The sequence below is a fragment of the Tachypleus tridentatus genome, chromosome 7 (genome assembly GCF_004210375.1).
Source record: "Tachypleus tridentatus isolate NWPU-2018 chromosome 7, ASM421037v1, whole genome shotgun sequence".
In the NCBI taxonomy this organism is placed as follows: Eukaryota; Metazoa; Arthropoda; class Merostomata; order Xiphosura; family Limulidae; genus Tachypleus; species Tachypleus tridentatus.
The window spans coordinates 193,423,393-193,444,399 of NC_134831.1; the positions used below are offsets into that span (position 1 = coordinate 193,423,393).

Genomic DNA, 21,007 nt, shown 5'->3' on the forward strand with positions numbered 1-21,007 from the left:
TCAACCCTGACTGGGCATTTTATTAGGACCCCATATACACCAAGGAAAATGCATTGACCACATACTTAAGTGGTTGGTTCTTTCAAATAAGAGATTTACGAGTATCACAATTTGAAGGCAAAGCTATAATTAAGATAAATATCTCTTTCCAATTAAACCAGACATGGTATTGGTAAATTTTTTAAAAGGAGACTATTGCAAAATATTTTAACAAGCTGATAGTGATGAAATATTTAACAGACTGCTTCTTTGTCTACCTGGTAGTTGTAAAGTGTTTAATAAAAGTAACACTGTAACAGACTGCTACTTTGTCTAACTGGTAGTCGTAAGGTGTTTAACGGAAGTAACACTGTTATAGGCTGCTTCTTTGTCTAACTGGTACTCATAAAGTGTTTAACAGGAGTAACACTGCTACAGGCTGCTTCTTTGTTTAAAGGTAGTAACACTGTGAATATTGGTAACTTAAAAAATATAATAATGCTCTCACAATTGTAGAGAACACTAAGTTTATGTCCAGTGGATATTGATTACTTAAAGATAAATAATAACATTCTTGTAATTGTATAGAATACTGTTACTTTATGTCCAATGAATATTAATAAGTTCAAAATAAATAATAACACTCAGACAACTGTAGAGAATGCTGTTACTTTATGTCCAGTGAATATTAACTACATTAAAATACATAATTACCCTCGGACAACTGTAGAGAATATTGTTACTTTATGTATAGTCAAAATTAACAACTTCAATAAAAATAATGACACTCTCACAACTGCAGAAAACATTCTTACTTTATCTCCAGTGAATGTTAACAAATTCAAATAAATAATAACCCTCAGACGACCGTAAAGAACATACTTGCTATATCTGTAGTCAAAATTAACAACTTCCAAATAAATAATAACACTCTCACAACTGTAGAGAACATTGTTACTTTATGTCCAGTCAATATTAACAACTTCAAAATAAATAATAACACTCTCACAACTGTAGTTAACATCTTGAATGTAATGTCCAGTGAATATTAATTGCATTAAAATAAATAACAACACTCGAACAATTCTAGAGAACATTCTTACTACGAGGGCTGTTCAAAAAATACGAGGACTGACGTCATAAAACAAAATGTACTTTATTTAGAAGTTACAGGTCTGGGACCCCTTCAAAGTACTTTCCTTCCCAACGCACACACTTATCCCAACGGTGTTTCCACTTGTTGAAACAGTCCTGGTACGCTTCCTTTGTAATGTCCTCCAGCTCCTTCGTCGTATTTGCCTTAATCTCAGAAATCGTCTCAAATCTTCTTCCTTTCAAGGGTCTTTTGAGTTTGGGGAACAAGAAAAAATCGCAAGGAGCAAGGTCAGGTGAGTAGGGGGTTGGGGAAGAACAGTGATCGAGTGTTTGGCCAAAAACTCGCGAGTTCTGAGGGCTGAATTTCGCAGCAATGCGGTGCATCTTCAATTTTTCGGTCAAAATCTCGTAACAAGATCCAATTGATATCCCACACTCTTCAGCAAGCTCCCTGACAGTCAGACGTCGATTTGCCCACACCAGGGTGTTGATTTTGTCGACGTGTGTGTCGTCAGTTGACGTGGAAGGACGTCCAAGACACTCATCATCTTCAATGGACTGTCGACCATCCTTAAAACGTTCATGCCACTTGAAACATGCCGTACGCTTCATAGCAACATCACCGTAAGCCGTGTTAAGCATAGCAAAAGTTTCAGTCGCAGATTTTCCAAGTTTAACACAAAATTTCACAGCAAGTCGTTGCTCCTTCAGGCCATTCATTCTGAAATCCGCCAAACGAAAAAATCGCACTTCACTTAAAACCGCGTAGCTAATACACAAATGAAGATATCTGCAATCGGGAAATGGCGTCGTAATCAGCTGATCTGTGCGAACCTTGCGACACCAATTACCCTGGAACCAACTGGAGCCGTGCAATTCAAACAGTCCGCATATTTTTTGAACAGACCTCGTATATCTCCAGTCAAAATTAACAACTTCACAATAAATAATACCACTCTCACAACTGTATAGAACATTGTTACTTTATATTCAGTCAATATTAACTACTTCAAAACTTTCTCTGAAACTCAGGTTCCTTTTTCTTTATTATTTGTTTAGTGAATGTAATGATTAAGAGAATCTTTTATTTAATATGACACTGCAGGTTGTGATGATACAAGGTAAGGGGCATATTTATGTTGGCTTTCATTTTATAAGAGATGGTTTCATTTGGTAAGCTGGAGCCATCAGAAGTTTTAAGTTTTTTGTTTAAGCTGTGTATAAGAATGGGGTATACTCAATGCAGATGCAATGACCAAGGTTTAATATGCTTCTAGATCTTTTACTAGATATTGAACAGTTTGTAGCAAGTTAAATGATTTTGAATAAATGATCTTGACAATATCATCCCATTGTAAAATCTAATGCTGCACAAAGTGTGCAACTGTGCATACTGAAATAGGCCATGATTACTAGTAACATGATTATAACAAATGGTGGTACTGGTAATGTGATTATAAAATCAGAGTTATTAGTGACACATGGTTATATCAGGTGATACCTTTTTTATTCTTTCAAGTTAATGCTTATTTTTGTTTTGTACATATTCCTATGACAGATATTACTGTTACAATGTGTTTTGTTTGTAATATATGTTATTGTATCAAAACACGTTATCATTTCAGATAGCATTTTGTTCATGTGTTATTGTTACAAATAGTGCTTTTGTCACCCCTACACATTTTGTTGTTATAAATAGTTTATTTCTGAAATTTTATGTTATAAAACATGCCTTTGTTCTTTTCTTTAGGTGAATTTAGTGATTATATTGCTGAATCTAATCATCGTACAGCTGTAAGACTTCAAAGAACCCTCATGATTTATCATTATCATCTAATTAGTAAACTTGCTCTTACAGCTGGTCTCAGGTCTCATGTATCTGAACTACAACCATTTAGTGCACAAACCGTCTGTTCTCAACCTGCTAATGTTTATGGAAGTGCTTCACAAATAAATATGTTACCTTCCACCAAACTTGTTAAAACAGTTGAACTTGGAAATGGGTGTGGGGTGGTATGCAACTTTAAAGAGCCTTTTGACAAGTCAGGAGCATCAGAGGCCAATACATCATATGCTTCACCTCCTCAGTATAATTCTCCACAGAGTATTATAGAAGTAGCTATTAAATCTCTTGATAATAGTGGGAAAGGTACTAAGTACAAGAACTTTTTAAAGGGTATTCAGAAATAAAGTCCTAATTATATAACATGTGTAGAAGCTATTGTTTCTCTGCAGTGTATTATAAAACAAGGTTTTTACTCTTCAGTTCATAATAGTATTAAGAAATTAATATTTCCTAAGAGACATTTTGTGATGTAATTTCAAATACGTTTACTAATTAGCTGAAAGATACCTCACATATTGAAAGAAAATATGATAACATCTTGTGACTTTAAAAGTGTTTCTCATAGTTGCCACCTGGAAATAACACCCCTAATACAAAAATTTTGTAATTATCGTAAGTTAATTTGTGTAAATTGGTTAAATATATACGTAACACATGAGTAATTATTACTGTTTTAAACATACAGATACATTTTCTTTGACTAATTCCTGCTGTTCTTTTGGTAGAGCATGTTTTTATGAATAATTATTAATGTTCTATGTGTATAGAAATTTCTTGTGACTGATTCTTGATTTTTGCTGTTCTCTTGATACAAGCACTAATTACTGTTGTTTAGGTACAGGTTTTACTAGTTACTATTTCATTTGAACAAAAGACTTGTTTTTAATGTTTGAAAGCCTTAAAAGGGATATTTTAATAAAGTGGGATGTGTAACAGTGAGTTCTGTTTTGTACATTACATATTAATATTTGTTATGACTAGCTTACATATAGAGGCATGCTTTCTTATATATGTTTTCATGTACCTGTGTACATAGCATATGCAGTTATTATCAGTATTTATCAGTTAAATTGAAGGTCTGAAGTTTAAAGCTAATGATTTACACTTTTATTTATCAGTTAAATTGAAGGTCTGAAGTTTAAAACTAATGATTTGTACTTTTAAAATAGGAAACTCTTGAAAAACATGGAGCACATGAAGTTAACCCTATGTGTGTGAAAGGAAATGTTCTGATTTGTGGTTATATATATATTTAGAAACTGTCTTTCAAGATGATTAATTATTTTGATAATAGTGTTCAGATAAACTTGATTTCCAACTCGCAGACCATATTAAAACACTTTCCACTGAGGAAACATACAATAAAAATAATCTGTATTCCTAGCCAAACCAAACTTTGTTTAATGTTAAAATATTCTGTGTCTAGCTGGATTGTTGTTACCAGTAGTTGTTTGTGTCATCAGAACCACACCTTGTATTTTGTAGCCTAATGTTCATGTTTTGTGTTTTTGATTGAGTGTAAAAGGTTCTGTGTTTAGCTAGATTGTTGTTTCCAATAGTTGTTTGTGTTATTAGGACCACAGGTTATATCTGTCTAGCCTAATATTTATGTTTTCGATTTAGTTTAAAGGGTTCTGTGTCTAGCTGGATTGTTGCTACCAGTAGTTGTTTGTGTTATCAGAACCACACCTTGTATCTTTGTAGCCTAATGTTCATGTTTTCTTCACTCGAAGTCACAAATTTCAAGAATATTTTAGTCTTCCAGATTTGTGCTTTTAAATTTGCTTCCTGTTGCTTTATAAATATTAATTTAAGAAACTCATTACTGCAAGTATAGTATTATTTTATGTTACTTGTAATTAATGATGAGATGAAACATTTCAAAATATTCCATTTTTTTTCCAACTTTATCTTATTTTGCTTATATCTTCTTGAACCAATCATTATTTGCTATATAAAGTAATGTATATTTATGTTTTTGTCAATGTGGTTTTTAACAAGTTACATTTCTAATGAAACAAGGTATGTTATTGTATTAAGTTTTTGTTCATTTGTGTGTGTTGAAAGCAATTTTGTGTTTAAATATTTAAAATTTAGTAAATAAATATTTTAATTTTTTTTAAAGTGCTTGCTCTGTTTTATTTCTCACAACTTCCTGAGCTAGCAGCAGCTTAGTAGTTGAATATAAACCAGTTATTAGTTAGTACATGGTGATAAGAAAATAACCAGTATCTAATTACTATGTAGACTTAGGTGATTGTACAAGATATGACCATCATTAATGTTAAATTTCCACTAGATTATTGCAAGTGCATTACAGTGTCTAATAAATCTTTGTTAGAAACTTTCTGAATCCATCCTGACAATGATAGAGTGTATCTTAGAACTTTGTTTATGTTTAGGGTAAATTACAATCTATATACTCATTAGTTTGTCACTGCCTCTTCTGTTTTTATCTCTGTCAAACATTTAATCTACAGTTACATAATCCTGGCAGACATCAACTTCCATAGTTATACTCTATTAGAACTTTCTCACTTCCACACCTTCTGTGGCTAATGAAAACAACATTAGCCACATTATTTGAAGAAAAAAATTGAAAGATGTTAGTTTAATCAAAATAATTGCATTTCAACTAACCTTTAATGTGAAAAAATTGATAGGGGTTTTCATCAACAAGTTTTGTGAAATTTGACTTAATATCTATGCTCAATGAACATCTTATCTTAGCTCTGCCTCTAAATGTATGTCAGTAAACCAAGATCTGTATCTAGACTTGAAAAAATCTCGTGTAGAAAATGTTGACTCATGTGGATCTAAACATGGAAAATAATTTTGAAATTGCTATCTTTAATTTTGGAAAACTCATTTATCAGAATAGTGAGCCATACTCTCCAAGAGAACATTTTTGTTTACCTTTTATGTGTTCTACACTTTGCAGGGTAAAGTTTTATTAAATTCTCGTTTCACGTTTTTCCAGTCACGCACCACTTTCTTTTCAACAGTAATACCAGAATCAATTAAACTGTCTTTATTTTCTGAGTGTTCACCATCATTTGGATTATTTCGTTTTCAGGTTATCCACTTATCCATATTTTGGAATTAAAAAATATATTTAAACATCCAAACCAGATTGACGTTACAAAATTGGCGGTGGAATCTGTGACAGTGATGAAGTACGGGACATTAGCGATGACGTAAAGTAGTGCAGTTGTTGATTATCAAAGGCCTGGCATGGCCTAGCGCGTTAAGGCGTGCGCTTCGTAATCTGAGGGTCGCGGGTTCGTGCCCGAATCGCGCCAAACATGCTCGCCCTCCCAGCCGTGGGGGCGTTATAATGTTATGGTCAATCCCACTTTTCGTTGGTAAAAGAGTAGCCCAAGAGTTGGCGGTGGGTGGTGGTGACTAGCTGCCTTCCCTCTAGTCTTACACTGCTAAATTAGGGACGGCTAGCACAGATAGCCCTCGAGTAGCTTTGTGCGAAATTCCAAAACAAACAAACAAACAAGTTGATTATCAAATTTGCGATAAAAAAATAAATGATAGAAAAAATTGATTCCTAAGCTCGAACTGGCTACTATTGTGCTATCCATGGAGTTTCCCACCCCTGCCTTAGGCCTTTAAACACGTTAGTCTTATGTGTGTATATAAACACGCTAGATGTTTAAACAGATTAGTCTTACATTGAGTAACATTATAAACACCCTATGCCAGGTGGGTTAAGGCGATCGATTCGTAATCTGAGGGTCGGGGGTTCGAATACCCGTCGCAACAAACATGCTTGCCCTTTTAGCTGTGGGGGCGTTATTATGTTACGGTCAATCCCACTATTCGTTGGTAAAAGAGTGGCTCAAGAGTTGGCAGTGAGTGGTGATGACTAGCTGCCTTACCTTTAATCTTACACTGCTAAGTTAGGGACGGCTAGCCCAGATAGCCCTTGAGTAGCTTTGCGCAAAATTAAAACAACAAACACCCTAGATATTTAAATAGGTATGTATCACATTGAGTAACATTATAAAACCATAGATGTTAAAACAAGTTTGTCTTACATTGAGTAACATTATTAGCTGGGGTACTCGTACCCTGGACGGAAGTTTTGAAATTCGTGATTAACGAAAGGTTATCTTAGCACATGAAAAGTTGTTTCCTTTATATGTAATTCAAAAGAAACTCCAAAACGCCAATAAAAGTAGCGAAACAAAAACGTGAAACCGTAAATTTGTATGTATCTACCCAACAAAGTTTCGTATGAAATTTGGTGAAGATCCATCTTTCTTCTGCGAAGTATTTACATGGACATAAAACAGACAGTAGTATTATATTTATATAGATGGCGCCATTCCATTAGATTCGCGTGTGACTTATTCATGATATCATATTTGCACCCTGAGAATGGAGAAAAATAAAGTTCTCCGTGACCGGAAATGGGAAAACGGGAAAATCGTGACCCCTTTACAAATCTACATGCGCACAGGATAAAAAATTCGTAAAGTTGAGGGTTGTATATTGTATAATAAAAACGTTTTTCCAGTATCATATAAGCAAGAGTTATAGTATGATTATAAAAATACACTAGATACTTAACGTGGTTAGTTTTACATTGAGTGGCATTAAAGACACTAGAATTTAAGCAGGTTAGCCTTATACTAAAAAACATAAACACTCCAGGCATTTAAACAAGTTAGTCTTACATTGAGTAACATTTGGCCCGGCATGGCCTAGCGCGTTAAGGCATGCGCTCGTAATCTGAGGGTCGCGGGTTCGCATCCGAGTCGCGCTAAACATGCTCGCCCTCCCAGCCGTGGGGGCGTTATAATGTGACGGTCAATCCCACTTTTCGTTGGTAAAAGAGTAGCCCAAGAATTGGCGGTGGGTGGTAGTGATTAGCTGCCTTCCCTCTAGTCTTACACTGCTAAATTAGGGACGGCTAGCACAGATAGCCCTCGAGTAGCTTTGTGCGAAAATTCAAAACAAAACAAACAGAGTAACATTATAAACACCCTAGACTGTAAATTGGTTTGTCTTATAAGACCAAAAGTTCGGGTACTCATTATAATTCGTAGGTGTTGTAGCGGTCTTGGAAAGTGCTCCCACCCTTCCCTCAGTAGCAGCTATAGATGTACAACCAAAGTTAAACTATATAAAAAAATACTGTTAAAAATAAAGAATTAGAATTATCATCCCCCAAACCAACTAATAGTATGTGCATGACGAACTAAACTTAAGAAATATGAGCCAATACTACTCCAGACCACAACATTAGCTTAATTTTATTCTTAAATTAACGCCGCCCAGTAGCACATCGATATGTCTGCAGGCTTACAACGGTAGAATTCGGGTTTTGATACCTCTAGCGGGCAGAGCGGGTGTAGCTTTGTGTTGAGCTTCAAAATAACAACAACTTTTAAATTAATATGAACAAATCATATAAACAATATTTTACAAAGAATTTACAAGAGAGTGAATTATGTGAGGAATCTAAGCGGAAGAAACTATGGTACTTCACCAGAAAACATGATCAAAATATACAATGCTTATAAACGACCATTAATAGGATAGATAAGTCCAGCAATGAATAGCACAGAACCTAGTAAGATTAAAATACAATTTCAATCAGTCCAAAACACCTTACTTACAACTGCATACAAAGTGCCCAAGAACATATCCGATAGATTCCTACAAAAGTCACTTTACTTCGTGAATAGTCGGCGAAAAACGATCTATTATGTGAATTAGATCGCTTCGCATACGTAATTATAATAGACCTGAGCACCTCTCACCAGTGAATATATAATTCATAATTAGACCACCTAACACTACTAGACCAGTCCGTCATTAACCTAAAACTACTTAAAAGGATATTTATGTAAAATGTTCTTAGTCAGTGCTCTCTTAGTGAACTGTGTGTTGATATGATATGAGCTGTTCGTGTCAGTACAGACTTGTAATGCTGAATCGAAGCGAAACGCATGAACTCACTAGAATAATAATGGTGTTACCTAAACGGACACTGCCCTTACATAGTATTATAATTAATATTCAACAGGAGGAAGGAAGAGGTCTAAGTAGCACCTGACCCTCCCAGATCACTAATGGCCTAAATCCCGATCATAAGAGAGAAAGATGACTTATGAACTACAATGTCATGCAATTGCTGGAAGTTAAATTACACAAAATTAAAAATAAAAAAGTGTAGGATTTCATATAAAGCGAAAAAGATGTAAATCCTTAATATACCATGAAAAAATTAGCAAGAATTTCACGATAACTTTGTGTTAAGTTTAGAAACATATGTTTCTGTTTGATACATTTCCCGTTTTAACTAGTTTCTTTTTGTTACATTTATTTGTTTTCATCGAACTTTAAGTAAGGTGTCCAAATGTAGAAATAGGGAAAATAAAATTATATTAAAACCAAATAAAAAATAAACCCTTAATAGTGATATAAAAATCACATTGATAAAATTAGCATAAGTTGTATATTTACATTACGTTCTGTACAGAAAACTTTTTTTTTTCTATTTTATTCATTTCCAGTTGTATTTACTTTGTATTTATTACATTTGTTTGTTTACATCGACTTTAGACAGAGTACATTGGCGCTCAATGTTGTGAGGTAGCAAATTATATTTTTATATTGTTATCATTTAGTTCACCGTTCATTTACTATTATTTCTCTTGTTTAATTAAACTATGACTTTTCAGTTTACATTTAAGCACTAACTCCCCTTGTGAGGGTTGCACGATGCTTCGACTTCACAAACTTCATTACAGAGTGGAGTGATTCGCAGCAGTATGTTGTGCTGAAAATTGAGATGAGTCGCACACTGGTTTTCTTCAGTTCAATATATTCTATTTTTGGAACTTGCTTTCAGAACTCAATTGCAGAATGGGATTTATGGATCATCTTTAAACCCAGGTCCTTCTGTAGTTCTATTAGTTCCATTTCCACAACAGATGATTCTGCAACCAGAGTTTCGAGAATTAGACAACTATCATTGATCACATCAACCATGAATGGGTTTACAAGAAAGGCGAAGCAGAGCTTCAGCTTCTGCAAGTTCTTAAACCTGTCTAGGAAATTATCAAGCAGTTTTTGTAATTTGTATTCTTCCAGTTTGTGTTTTTTTTTTAATTCAATATCAGGGAATGTATTTACTCTCCTTTTGAGATTGGGAAAGTAATTGAAGCTTCTTGACAATATGTCTTTTCGAAAAATTCTTATTTTATTCTAAAATCTGAAAATTATCCAAATAAGATTAGAAACAATCTTATCCTTCCCATGGAGTGCTAAACTGAAAGTTTGTAGATGATTTATTATATTAGTAAGAGACGTTAGATCTTGCATCCATTCATCCAGTTGAGGACAGACTCTTTTCTTTTCTTCAAGGAAAGTAATAATAGGTTCCAACAGATTCACAAACCTATTTAAGACATTGCTGGTTGACAGGCACCTCACAGTGCAGTAGAGAGAGACATCACTGGGTTTATCTTCAAGCTCCACTTCTTCAATAAAATTTTTGAACTGTCGGTGGGTATTCTCATTTAAGCGTATGAAATTGACTATTTCAAGAACAAATTTCATAACATCTTCGTACTTGAAGTATCTGGCTGCCAGGTGTTCACGATGAATAATGCAATAAACAGGAAGAAACTCTGGAAAGCTGGGATCACTGACGAGTTTATCCAGTTTATCAGCATTTGTTAAGGCTCTGTCAAGCCCATTTTAATGTCAACACAACGAGTTGTTTCTTTTAATGCCACTAAGTCCAACATCTCTTCTTTCACAGTTACATCAGAGGAAACATAACGAACAAATACCGCCAGTTGTGGGTTGTCTTGTACATATGTAGATTCGTCAAGGACTAAGCTTAATGCAAGATAATTCTTTAAATCATTTCGCATTTTGCCTGCAGCATCAGTACTGATCTTGGAGATACGTCTCTCTGTAGTGTGGCGTTGTGGCTTGAAGCTGGTGTTTTTGCTATTAGTCGCTTTGTGTTATTTAGATCTAGCACTGCAACAACGTCAGCTATATTCTTCTTAACAAATTCACCATCAGAATATTGGCGTTTAGCACGAGCAATGTTCTATGATGTAACAAAACTATCTTCAATCGTTCTATCAACTTTCTTACTGAACGTTGTCAACAGTGTCTGCTGGTTATTTAGTGATGATTTTAACACAGTTAACTCATTTTCCGTAATTTTGATTTAGGTGGATAATCAAACGAAAAGTTTTTTTGTGATTTGTTTCATAGTGGCGTTTCAAGTTACTGACTTTGTAATGACTGGGTAACACATTGCAGATGAGACACAAAGGTTTACCTCCTTTAACAGTGAATGCAAAATTTTCCTCCCACTCTGGCTTAAAATTTCTATTCTTATCTTCATACTTTCGCTTTTTACAATTTGATGATGCCATCTTCCTTCACAAAATTTTTACAAACACTTCTAAAATTAAATTGAAAAGACACAATCAGCTCCAACAAGCGCAACTCAATCAAACTCTTCGGCGCCCAGTATCAAACTAACACTCGTCTAATTTCACTGCCCGCAACACAGCCTGTGTCAGCACCAGCTTGTACGATTACTGATTCTCCAGCACAATTCCTTTGTAATCCTTGCTGATCCGAAATTTCTTTAATCTTTGACTCAAATCTAGTATTAAAATTAGGATTTAAATTCTTAAATATATTTACTCACCATGAACATTAAACTTGCGTTTTAATCCAGTGGACTCTCATTTTATACCTGGTACATAATTATAAAGCTTATATTTTTTATTTACCTTTTATATTAATTGTGGTGCAAAAACGAGCTCAGCTAACATATTTCCGCGAGCCGCAGTTTGGCCATCCCTGTTATATGGATGTAAAAACCAACGTTGAAAATCTCTGCAGTTAGCGCGATAAGCCTGTAACTTTGACAGTTTCCCGAACACAAAATAGTAACTTGTTAATATTACTAAAAATACAGCTAATATTTCTTACGTTTAACATTAAATGTGCATCTCTTGTAAGATGGAAAGCATGTACGAAATTGTTACCTTATTATTTCGTTCGCATATCAATTAATAATATATGTCATGAAATCATCCTATGATTTTATTTGGCTGAAATAGTTATACCTGTTTCCTTATGAAAATTCAAAAATATAATTGCCCTAACCAGTGTAGAAAAGTTAATGTCAACAGAAGATGTGCACTCCCACCCCCTTCAAAAGATATGGGACTTCGTTTGGTATGTCCACTTTTCGTCCTTCGACTTATCCTGCTATTAAGTTGTGTATTTTGTACTCAACATCTCTCTCTTCGAATTTTCTGTAACGTAAACCAGACCTTTAAGATGCTTAATATGCAAACCGTGAACGATCTTTTCATGTAAGGTTATCTTTGAATACCTTATGAATCAATTCCAAAAAACTATCCCCTCTAAACGTCATAAATAAGAATCTTGCAAACCAAACAGTGGTAGACTAACTGAATCTTAAATATAAACAAAGCTGTATTTCAAAAGTGTTTTGTATGTAAGAATAGGATTTTGTGTGTCTGTCTACATGACTGCTAAGCGAAAGTATATTGTGAACATAGACTAACAGTACGATTATATGTTAGTGAAGTTTGTGAAAACGCAAGGGTTAATATTACCCCATAAATTGGACGTGTCATGAAAAGGATATGTTATCTCTAGTAGTGATTTTCGGATATCATTTTTGCAAGAGTATGTAAGGAATGACCAGAAACTAATTGCGTGAGCAGTTAAGACGTTCCTGTAAATAAGCATGTTTCAAATTATATGCAGTATGCAAATTAATTTCTCAAATAATTGTATCTAACATTAAATGTGCCTGACGAATAGGAATATGTCAAAAGATAAGGTCATTATAAAAAATGGACTATACAGCTGTTGTGCGAATCATCACAGATTATACTTCTGAACTAAAGCTGTATGTTCACTGTACTTTTACATGCTTGAAGGGGCCCAGCATAGTCAGGTGGTTAAAGCACTCGCCTCTTAACCCGAGGGTTCGAATCCTCGTCACACCAAACATGCTTGCTCTTTTAGCCGTAGTGGCATTATAATGTCATGATCAATTCCACTATTCGTTGGTAAAAAGAGTAGCCCAAGAGTTGGCGGTGGGTGGTGATGACTAGCTTCCTTCCCTCTAGTTTTACACTATTAAATTAGGGACGGATAGCGCAGATATCCCTTGTTACGTATGATACTCGACAGTCGCTAAAAACGAACGCATTTACCATTTTATTTTGCATAAAGGTAAACAGTTAAATGTACATCCATCACGCTGTCTGTCTAAAAGTCTAAACATGATGCAAATTCTTCACCATATAATCTTTTAAACACGATTAAAAGTTATCTATCATATCATGTACTGTATTTACAAACAACTAAAACGTGAATAAATATGTCTAATCCAAAGGTGAAAATAACTTTTAATAAGTTTTCTATGTTAGCAAATATATAATTGCTCTAATAATCATTAGAACATTCAAAGTTTACATAAATCAGAAAGTTTCCTAGCTTGTTATTTTAGGAGAACATTAAGCCTCTGAAGCTATAAAAACTACAATATGGTTGACAGCGTACAAATTAGGACAATGTATTTACTGACTGTAACTCTTGTATTCGTGTTTTTATGGCCACATAATGCGGGAAGGTGGTCAAGTAAAAGTGGAAAACTAAACAAACAAACATTACCATAGTCTGTAAAATTCTTTCTCATACTAGTTGCAGCCACACTTAGTTACAGTTTTGTTGTTTTTTTTTCATTTTTTACCAACCTGTCCCTGAACAAATGTCTAAAACTATTTATCATAAAGTAATGGTGCCTGTCTAACAGTACAAACCACTTTATTTTGGTTTGATTTGTCTGCTTGAAGTTTGTCGTAAAGTTACAGTAACTATTTTGTTTAAAAACTAAAATGCTGTGCAACAAAATGAATGTTGTAGATATTCATGATTATCCAATGTGTGATTAACAAGCATGCTAAAATTGTTATTACCAAATATTAGTTACAAGTATGTTACAATGTTTTTGTAAAGCTACCAAGACTGCCACATATTTTTATTGACGTTTTAAATGTATTTTGTTTGATACTTTTATTTAAATAGTTTATAAGCTGGTAATGATGATTGTTGTATGTGTTTTAATAGTGCCTAAAACTTGTGTGATACAAATTATATAAACTCTTTTGTTTCCAAACTTACATTTGAGTAAGTTATAACTGAATGTGTTACAAGTTAATCCTTAACTGTATTATTTTTAATAGCAATAAAGACATCCATTCGTTGTGCAGAGCAATTAATTTTATTGAACTCTGATAATGTAAGCAAGCTTTAACATGCTAACAGATTTGTTTCTCCATAGCATTAGTTGTGTAGAATTTTTCTTATATACCTTTCATACTTATTATAATATTACACAAAATAAGGTAATTATGAAGGAGAAAATGACCAGGCTGTCATGAAAACACTGAAATAAAACTAAGTAAAATAGAGAATACAGTAGTTTGTTGTGATAAAGCCACCTTGCAAACTGTAAAACTTGTTTCTTATAAAATGTTGACACAAAAAGAACACTTCATGGCTGTAATCATGATACAAGAAGAAACATTTAAATATCTTTTGTGCAATATTAATATTCCCTATGTGGGTTAAACAGTTACAACAAATGTATTTACATACAGAAGTTAAACTCACAAAAGAGTGGTATTATTAAGATCATATATAAAATATAATAACATGGAAGAAGTAATTAAAATAACTTTTAAACAGTAAGTAAAAAAACTAAGCTGTGAAGGAGACAAGTAAACACAGAATTTAAACAAATCAGCTTTATAAAGTATATATTTACTTTTTTTTTGAAAATTCAAATCAAAGGCAACAAAAACTTCTTGAAGACCAAGAAAGTTATAAAACAAGTTCTATATAATAGAAAACCACAAGATCAGGAAGCACAGCCTGAAGGTCCAGAAAGAAATAAATGTAACAGGTTTACCTCACTTCTGTGCAATCTTACAGTACAGAACAAATCTTTAATGTTCCTGAATTGTTGATAACCACAGGAAGCCAAACTTTGCTATTTAAATTTAAACAAAGTTGGAAAAAATAGTTTATTTCAAAAATTGAACTGCAAACACATAAAGATATAATTAAAATACCTCATTCTAAATATAAACTAGTTTCAAATGAGCAAGAATTTGACATAAGGCCTCAATTCTCCTAAAATGTGGTAAAAATACATTCAAATCTGCATAATGCCTGAAGGAAAATCACTGCTCTGTGGAAGACTTATCACTTGATTCATCTTCATCATCAATGTCATGATGATAAGTGATTTCACTTGGAGTTTCAGCATACAGATGAGGTACTAGACTGTCAGCTCTGGCACGTCGTCGTCCGAAGGTTTCATCTTCTAACCTGGAGGATCGATAGCCTAAGTGATCATCATCTCTGAATGTACGACAGATTACATGAGAACCATCACTTTTTTCTAAAAGAGCACTATCCTTAACTTCTGCTTCATAAAATTCACCATTGGTTTGATTTTCAAAGTGTTGGATAGCACCAGGATTGTGTTCTACAGTTGACTCATGAGGCATCTGTTTTGAAAAATACTCCATTCACTGATTGACAACTGTGTAACTGAAATATAAAAACTCAAAAAACTGGTAGTCTAGAGTAAATAAATTGAGATGTCTGTAATGCAATTAAATGTTTATAACTAAATTAATATGTTTAAATATCACTATAATAAGCTTTTATAAATGCTCAAATCAACACTACATGGTAAACACACAGTTGATCTGTAGTGAAAAACACTTTTATAAAGTTCCCAAATTTTCATTTTTGATCAGAAGTTATGGGAAAATTATATTCTACAATGAGTATTTATATGGAAAACCTAAAAGCAAGCAAAACATTAAATTATGCAACACCCTCTGTGCCAAGATAATCAAACAAACACTTAAGTTATCTGGATTCTTAAGAGGATCAGTGGTTATATTTAATTCTTTTTGAAATAAATTTCAACTTGTATTTTTCCCATCTACTTTACTGTGTTTAATTAACCTTGAATGCCATATCCACTTTCCATATCTAACTTTGTTCTGTTTATTTTCTTCTGTTAAAGTACTTTGTATATTTTTCTATTTTCATGTCTTATTGGAGGTAAAAATTAATTTTGTTTACCACTTTTTAAGTAGATCTATAAATCTCCACCATCTTGTTTTAAGTAGGGTAAACTTTGTTTTCCATTATTCTTCTTAATTTTCTGTTTGAATTATTTTTCTTGTGTCTTTTTCTACACTTAATCATCTGCTAAATAGTTCACTTTTTTAACTTACCAACATTGGAGGAGCACGGAATATATAACAGAAAGGATAATGCATCAGATTGAAAACTGATAATCCATAAACATCTGCAAATCGACAGATTTGACTGGCAAAAAATGTCTGCCTGGAGCCTGTGGAAACAGAATAGATATAAAAAAGAAAATTACAAGGAAGGTATACAACAGAGCATCAGATAAGTTTTAAGCCATTTTTCCTTTTCTCTTTGGTATTTTTAATTATTTTTGTGTCACACAATAAAAGACCTGAAAAAGGCTGAATTATTCTGATTTTGTTACAATAATCATTGCAATTGGAACAGAAATGAACAACTTATACTTGGGTGTTAAGAGTATCACAATTGTCACATGGAATCCAAGGACACCACTATGACCTAATGTTAAACTTATTGCAAAAATGATTCAAATTGTGTTTCTCAGTGTGCATTGCATTCATGTGGAAATAGACAATCCAGCAACAATGCATACTTTATTTGATATTCTGGCTGTCTTCCAGACAAACTGCATTTTTTAGGTCTGGAACTGCGTTTTCCATGGTACTCGCGTGACACCAGAAATTGGCTGTTGTTAATCTCAATGAATAAGGTAGCCATTCACAAGGAAAATTATTCTCTCCTGAAAGTGCTTCTATTTCACCTGGTTACTAAAATGTGGAAGGGCATCAAAACTGTGATTGTGTCTATATGATGATGGTCTTTCTTAAATGCATGATCCAGGATCTGTTGTGAAACCATGGTAACCTCAGCATCATGGTGGTGTGTAGGAAAGATTACATGTAGATTAATTTTTAACCAGATAATGTGATATTAGATATTCACATTTTCAGAAAAGGTGAAACCTGCTTCAACAATCAATAAGATAGTGGCATGCCACTCATCAGCAAGTTCCAGTCTTTACCAAGAGCTTCAACACAAAATCAAAATGTCAGATTAAATCCATCTCCTTCAGTGCTTGAGCATGATGCAGCATTAAGGAAATATTTACAAAGACTTATAAACAGTTGAAACTGGTATATAAGGATACTGAACGGGCAGACTCATTATGCTATGGCAGGGCTAATCTCACAGACATTTCAGTGTACGAATTAACACAAGAGCGACCTGTAACCTCAATTTTTTTAATGAACTTGTGGACAGAAATACAAGGTATCACTATGTTGCATTACTAAAAAGCTACAACTCTGGTGTAACAACATTTCATTACTTCACCTCTCTACATATTTAAACAATCTGTGTAGGTTGAATGAGGTGCACAACAGTTTCATGGCAATTTATATCTGTTAGATACGGGGGATAGAAAACATGGTGACATTTCTGGTGGCAAAATATGAAGTCTGTGGTGTTTGCACCCACATGATACTTTTAACACCTGTGCAGTTTCACCAACCTATTCAATACCTCTTGCCAGACACAATGCACTAAACTGTAAAATTCTATAATCACACTGTACTTAAACAAATTAAATATTATTTTGCTTAAACTTTGACAACATTCAAAAACTAGCTGAACATTTTTTCAATCTAAATCAATGTATTTAATGTGGCTTCTTGATTTTCACCTCTGTTCTTCCACTAATCTATATATGTTATCAAATTGGATGTACTCAAAAAATACAGGGCAATAAACATACCCAAATTTGATGATAAAATCATGTTTCTCTGTAGACAGTATGTGAAGTGTGTGTACCACACAATACACATGTACATAGAATGGCAAGCATCAACCAAGGATACATCTTTTTCAAATCAGTAACAATGTATTGTAAGAACTAATTTCAGTCGTGTCAAACTTCAGAGAAAGAAAAAGGCATTTAACATTTTACTAACGATTGTGTTTTCACTCAATATTGCTTCTAATCGCAAACGATGTTCTTAAATCATATCACTTGTAGGACTGAGACTACTTGTAATGCTCTTAAATCGTATCACTTGTATAACTGAGACTTTACTGACAATGTTCTTAAATCGTATCACTTGTATAACCGACAACAGAATTTTTACTGGTACTTTAGAACAGTACCAATAATAGAAAGTGTGTGTAATGTGATATTTGTCTACCTGCCACTGACCATAGAATAGAATTTACCATGAATTGTGCAATAATTTTTTTTCCTTTTTATGTTCATATAGAGTTTATATTCTAACTGAGTTATTTGAATTGTTTTTTTGTATGTTTATGGAAATGTGCTGCTAACCTGAGACTATAAAACTAAAATGTTGCTGTAGCTAAAACAGAAAATTGATGCACAAGATGTAAAATATTGAAATTAATTTTTTAAAAAGATCACTGTATATTTCATGAAGAAAACATTTACCATATGCATTACTTTTAAAGAAATGAAACACCAAAAGAAGTCAAGATTTAGGCATATGAAATGTTACCACAGAGATATTTTAAGATACAATATCTTTGGTGCAGGAATTCAGTTTTCACTTCATTGATGGCAAACAGTAGCAGAACATTACACTCAGAATTTGCCATTTTGTAACTGAAATAAGCCAACTTAGTGTTGTAACTTTGGTAAACTTTAAAATAACACACCAATTTATGAACTGAAGGAATCTTCTGAAAATGCACAGAATAAAAACAAATTTTGCTTAATAAGCAGATGCAAGTCTCACTTTTCATATCTTTGGCTAATTAAGTATGGAATTAACTTTTAAAACACAGTGAACAAAGTCCTTGGTTCAATATTTTACTTATTCAAGGAAACATTTTAAATCCAATACATAACACACTCTTAAAATAATCAATCACAGTTTTCACACACACAATTTCATAGATAAGTTAAATACACTTACCACTACGAAATGTACTGCCTAATATACCATAAGACATATCAAGATTGTGGGAAGTTTCCTATAGATATATAAATAAAAACAATAAGGACAAAATAAAACAAGCCTGTCAAACATTCTACTATGTTTGATAAAAAATCTTATAAAACACATGTTACAACTTACATACTTTATCTATCAAGTATGCCATGAAAAGGGTTGTAAATGGGGTTCATTTAGTTCAGGGGTTCCCAACCGGTGGGAAGCCTTGGCAGGGGAGTCGCGAAGCCTTGTTAGAAGTAGCTTCGGATAACATTAATTTTATTTCATCAATTACATTTTCATGCTCTTACATTTTTTTTTGTTTCGGTGCAAAGCAAAACGTGTGCTACATTAGTTCAATGTCATTAGGTGATATTATGGGTGTATGTATACGTGCCTGTGAGTGAATGTGTATATGTCTGCAACTGTATGTATGTGCGTACTAGTGAGTAGCGAGTATGTGAGTGCACGGGCATGTACGTATGCTTGTGTGTCTGTTTAGCTGTGATTAAGTGTGTGTGTGTGTGTGTGTGTGTGCTCGCTGTCGACACGCGAGTAACATGTCCGTTGCTGATTGGTGGATGACGAATCGCACGACTGGCCACGCTCCCTTCCCTCCCAATACTTACCCCATCATTACTCTACCTGCACTCCCCACAAGTAGTCAGTGTAAGATCTACAGTTGCCAAAGCGTTCATTATTCAACATTTTTATTTTATTTTAACAAGGAGATAAGTAAGCAGTAGAGGTGAGTTGTGTCCATGGCTAAACGGCGCAGATACTCAGAATGCTACCTCAACATTGGCTTCACCACTGTGCTCGCCAACGACGGCATTGAGAAACCACAGTGTGTTTTGTGCCATGCTGTCCTGAGTGCAGAGTCAATGAAACCATCAAAACTCAAGCGTCATCTCGAGACAAAACATCCAGAACACGCAAAGAAGGGTTTGGATTTCTTCAAACGGCATGAACGGTGTCTTAAAAGCCAAAGAATCGATAGAAGTGGGTCGTTTCAGCAGCAGAGTGCAGCCGTAGTGGAAGCTTCATATGATATTGCATTCGAAATTGCTAAACAAAAAAAGCCTCACACGATTGGAGAAACTTCTTAAACCCTGCATGATGAAAGCAGTAAAACTTATTCTTGAAGAAGCCAGTGCAAAGAAGATGCAGCAAGTATCCCTGTCAAATAATACTATACAGAGGCACATTTCTAAAATGTCTATGGATGTGAAGGAACAGGTTTTGACTGAAACCAAGGGTTCCCCTTTGTTCTCCTTTCAGCTCGACGAGTCAACAGGTGTAAGTTCATGTTCTCAGTTGCTTGTCTTCGTGAGATACATTAATTCAGGTGACATCAAAGACGAATTCTTATTCTGCAGTGCACTTGAAACCACAACAAAAGCTGATGATGTCATGGAAAACTTTTTATTCAACTTTTTTTCAAGACGAAGATCTTCAATGGGAAAACGTGTGGGGTTTGTAAGGATGGGGCACCGGCTATGCTGGGATCGAAATCAGGATTCCAGTCGAGAGTGAAGAAGCTAGCACCTCAAGCAAAGGGCATCCACTGCATGATTCACCGATATGCTCTCGCCAGTAGGACTCTCCCTGCCTCTCTGCAGGAAGTGCTTGAATCTGTAATCAAAATTATGTGAAGACTCAAGCACTCAACACTCGCCTATTCAAAGAACTATGCAAAGACATGAATGCTGACCATGAAGTCCTCTTCTACACAGCAATACGTTGGATGTCAAAAGGAAACGTTATTAATCGTGTCTTTGAAATGAAAGATGAAATAAAGTTATTCCTGGAGACTCAAGAAAGGAAAGATCTTGTAGCTCACTTCGAAGATGAAGCATGGAATAAAAGGGTTGTGTACCTAGCCGACATTTTTGACCAA

General features: G+C 34.1%; 2 protein-coding genes across 27 annotated transcripts in view; one reads left to right on the forward strand and one right to left on the reverse strand.

The window, feature by feature from the left end:
* LOC143257592 (uncharacterized) overlaps positions 1 to 5,044 on the forward strand; it is an 82,284-nt gene extending 77,240 nt beyond the window's left edge. For 16 of the 17 annotated variants that reach the window (XM_076516525.1, XM_076516526.1, XM_076516532.1 and 13 more), the window contains one exon: positions 2,825 to 5,044. In XM_076516525.1, coding sequence (XP_076372640.1) covers positions 2,825 to 3,264 — 440 coding nt within the window. In that variant the 3' untranslated portion in view covers positions 3,265 to 5,044. The remainder of the gene's footprint in view (positions 1 to 2,824) is intronic. The other variant, XR_013031950.1, reaches the window with a different exon arrangement.
* A 9,183-nt stretch (positions 5,045 to 14,227) lies between these two features.
* Positions 14,228 to 21,007, reverse strand: part of Nt5b (5' nucleotidase B) — a 42,632-nt gene continuing 35,852 nt past the window's right edge. For 9 of the 10 annotated variants that reach the window (XM_076516522.1, XM_076516517.1, XM_076516521.1 and 6 more), the window contains 3 exons: positions 19,090 to 19,147; positions 16,285 to 16,403; positions 14,228 to 15,540 (listed from right to left, as the gene is read on the reverse strand). In XM_076516522.1, coding sequence (XP_076372637.1) covers positions 15,211 to 15,540; positions 16,285 to 16,403; positions 19,090 to 19,147 — 507 coding nt within the window. In that variant the 3' untranslated portion in view covers positions 14,228 to 15,210. Of the gene's footprint in view, positions 15,584 to 16,284; positions 16,404 to 19,089; positions 19,148 to 21,007 lie in introns of all 10 variants that reach the window. The other variant, XM_076516523.1, reaches the window with a different exon arrangement.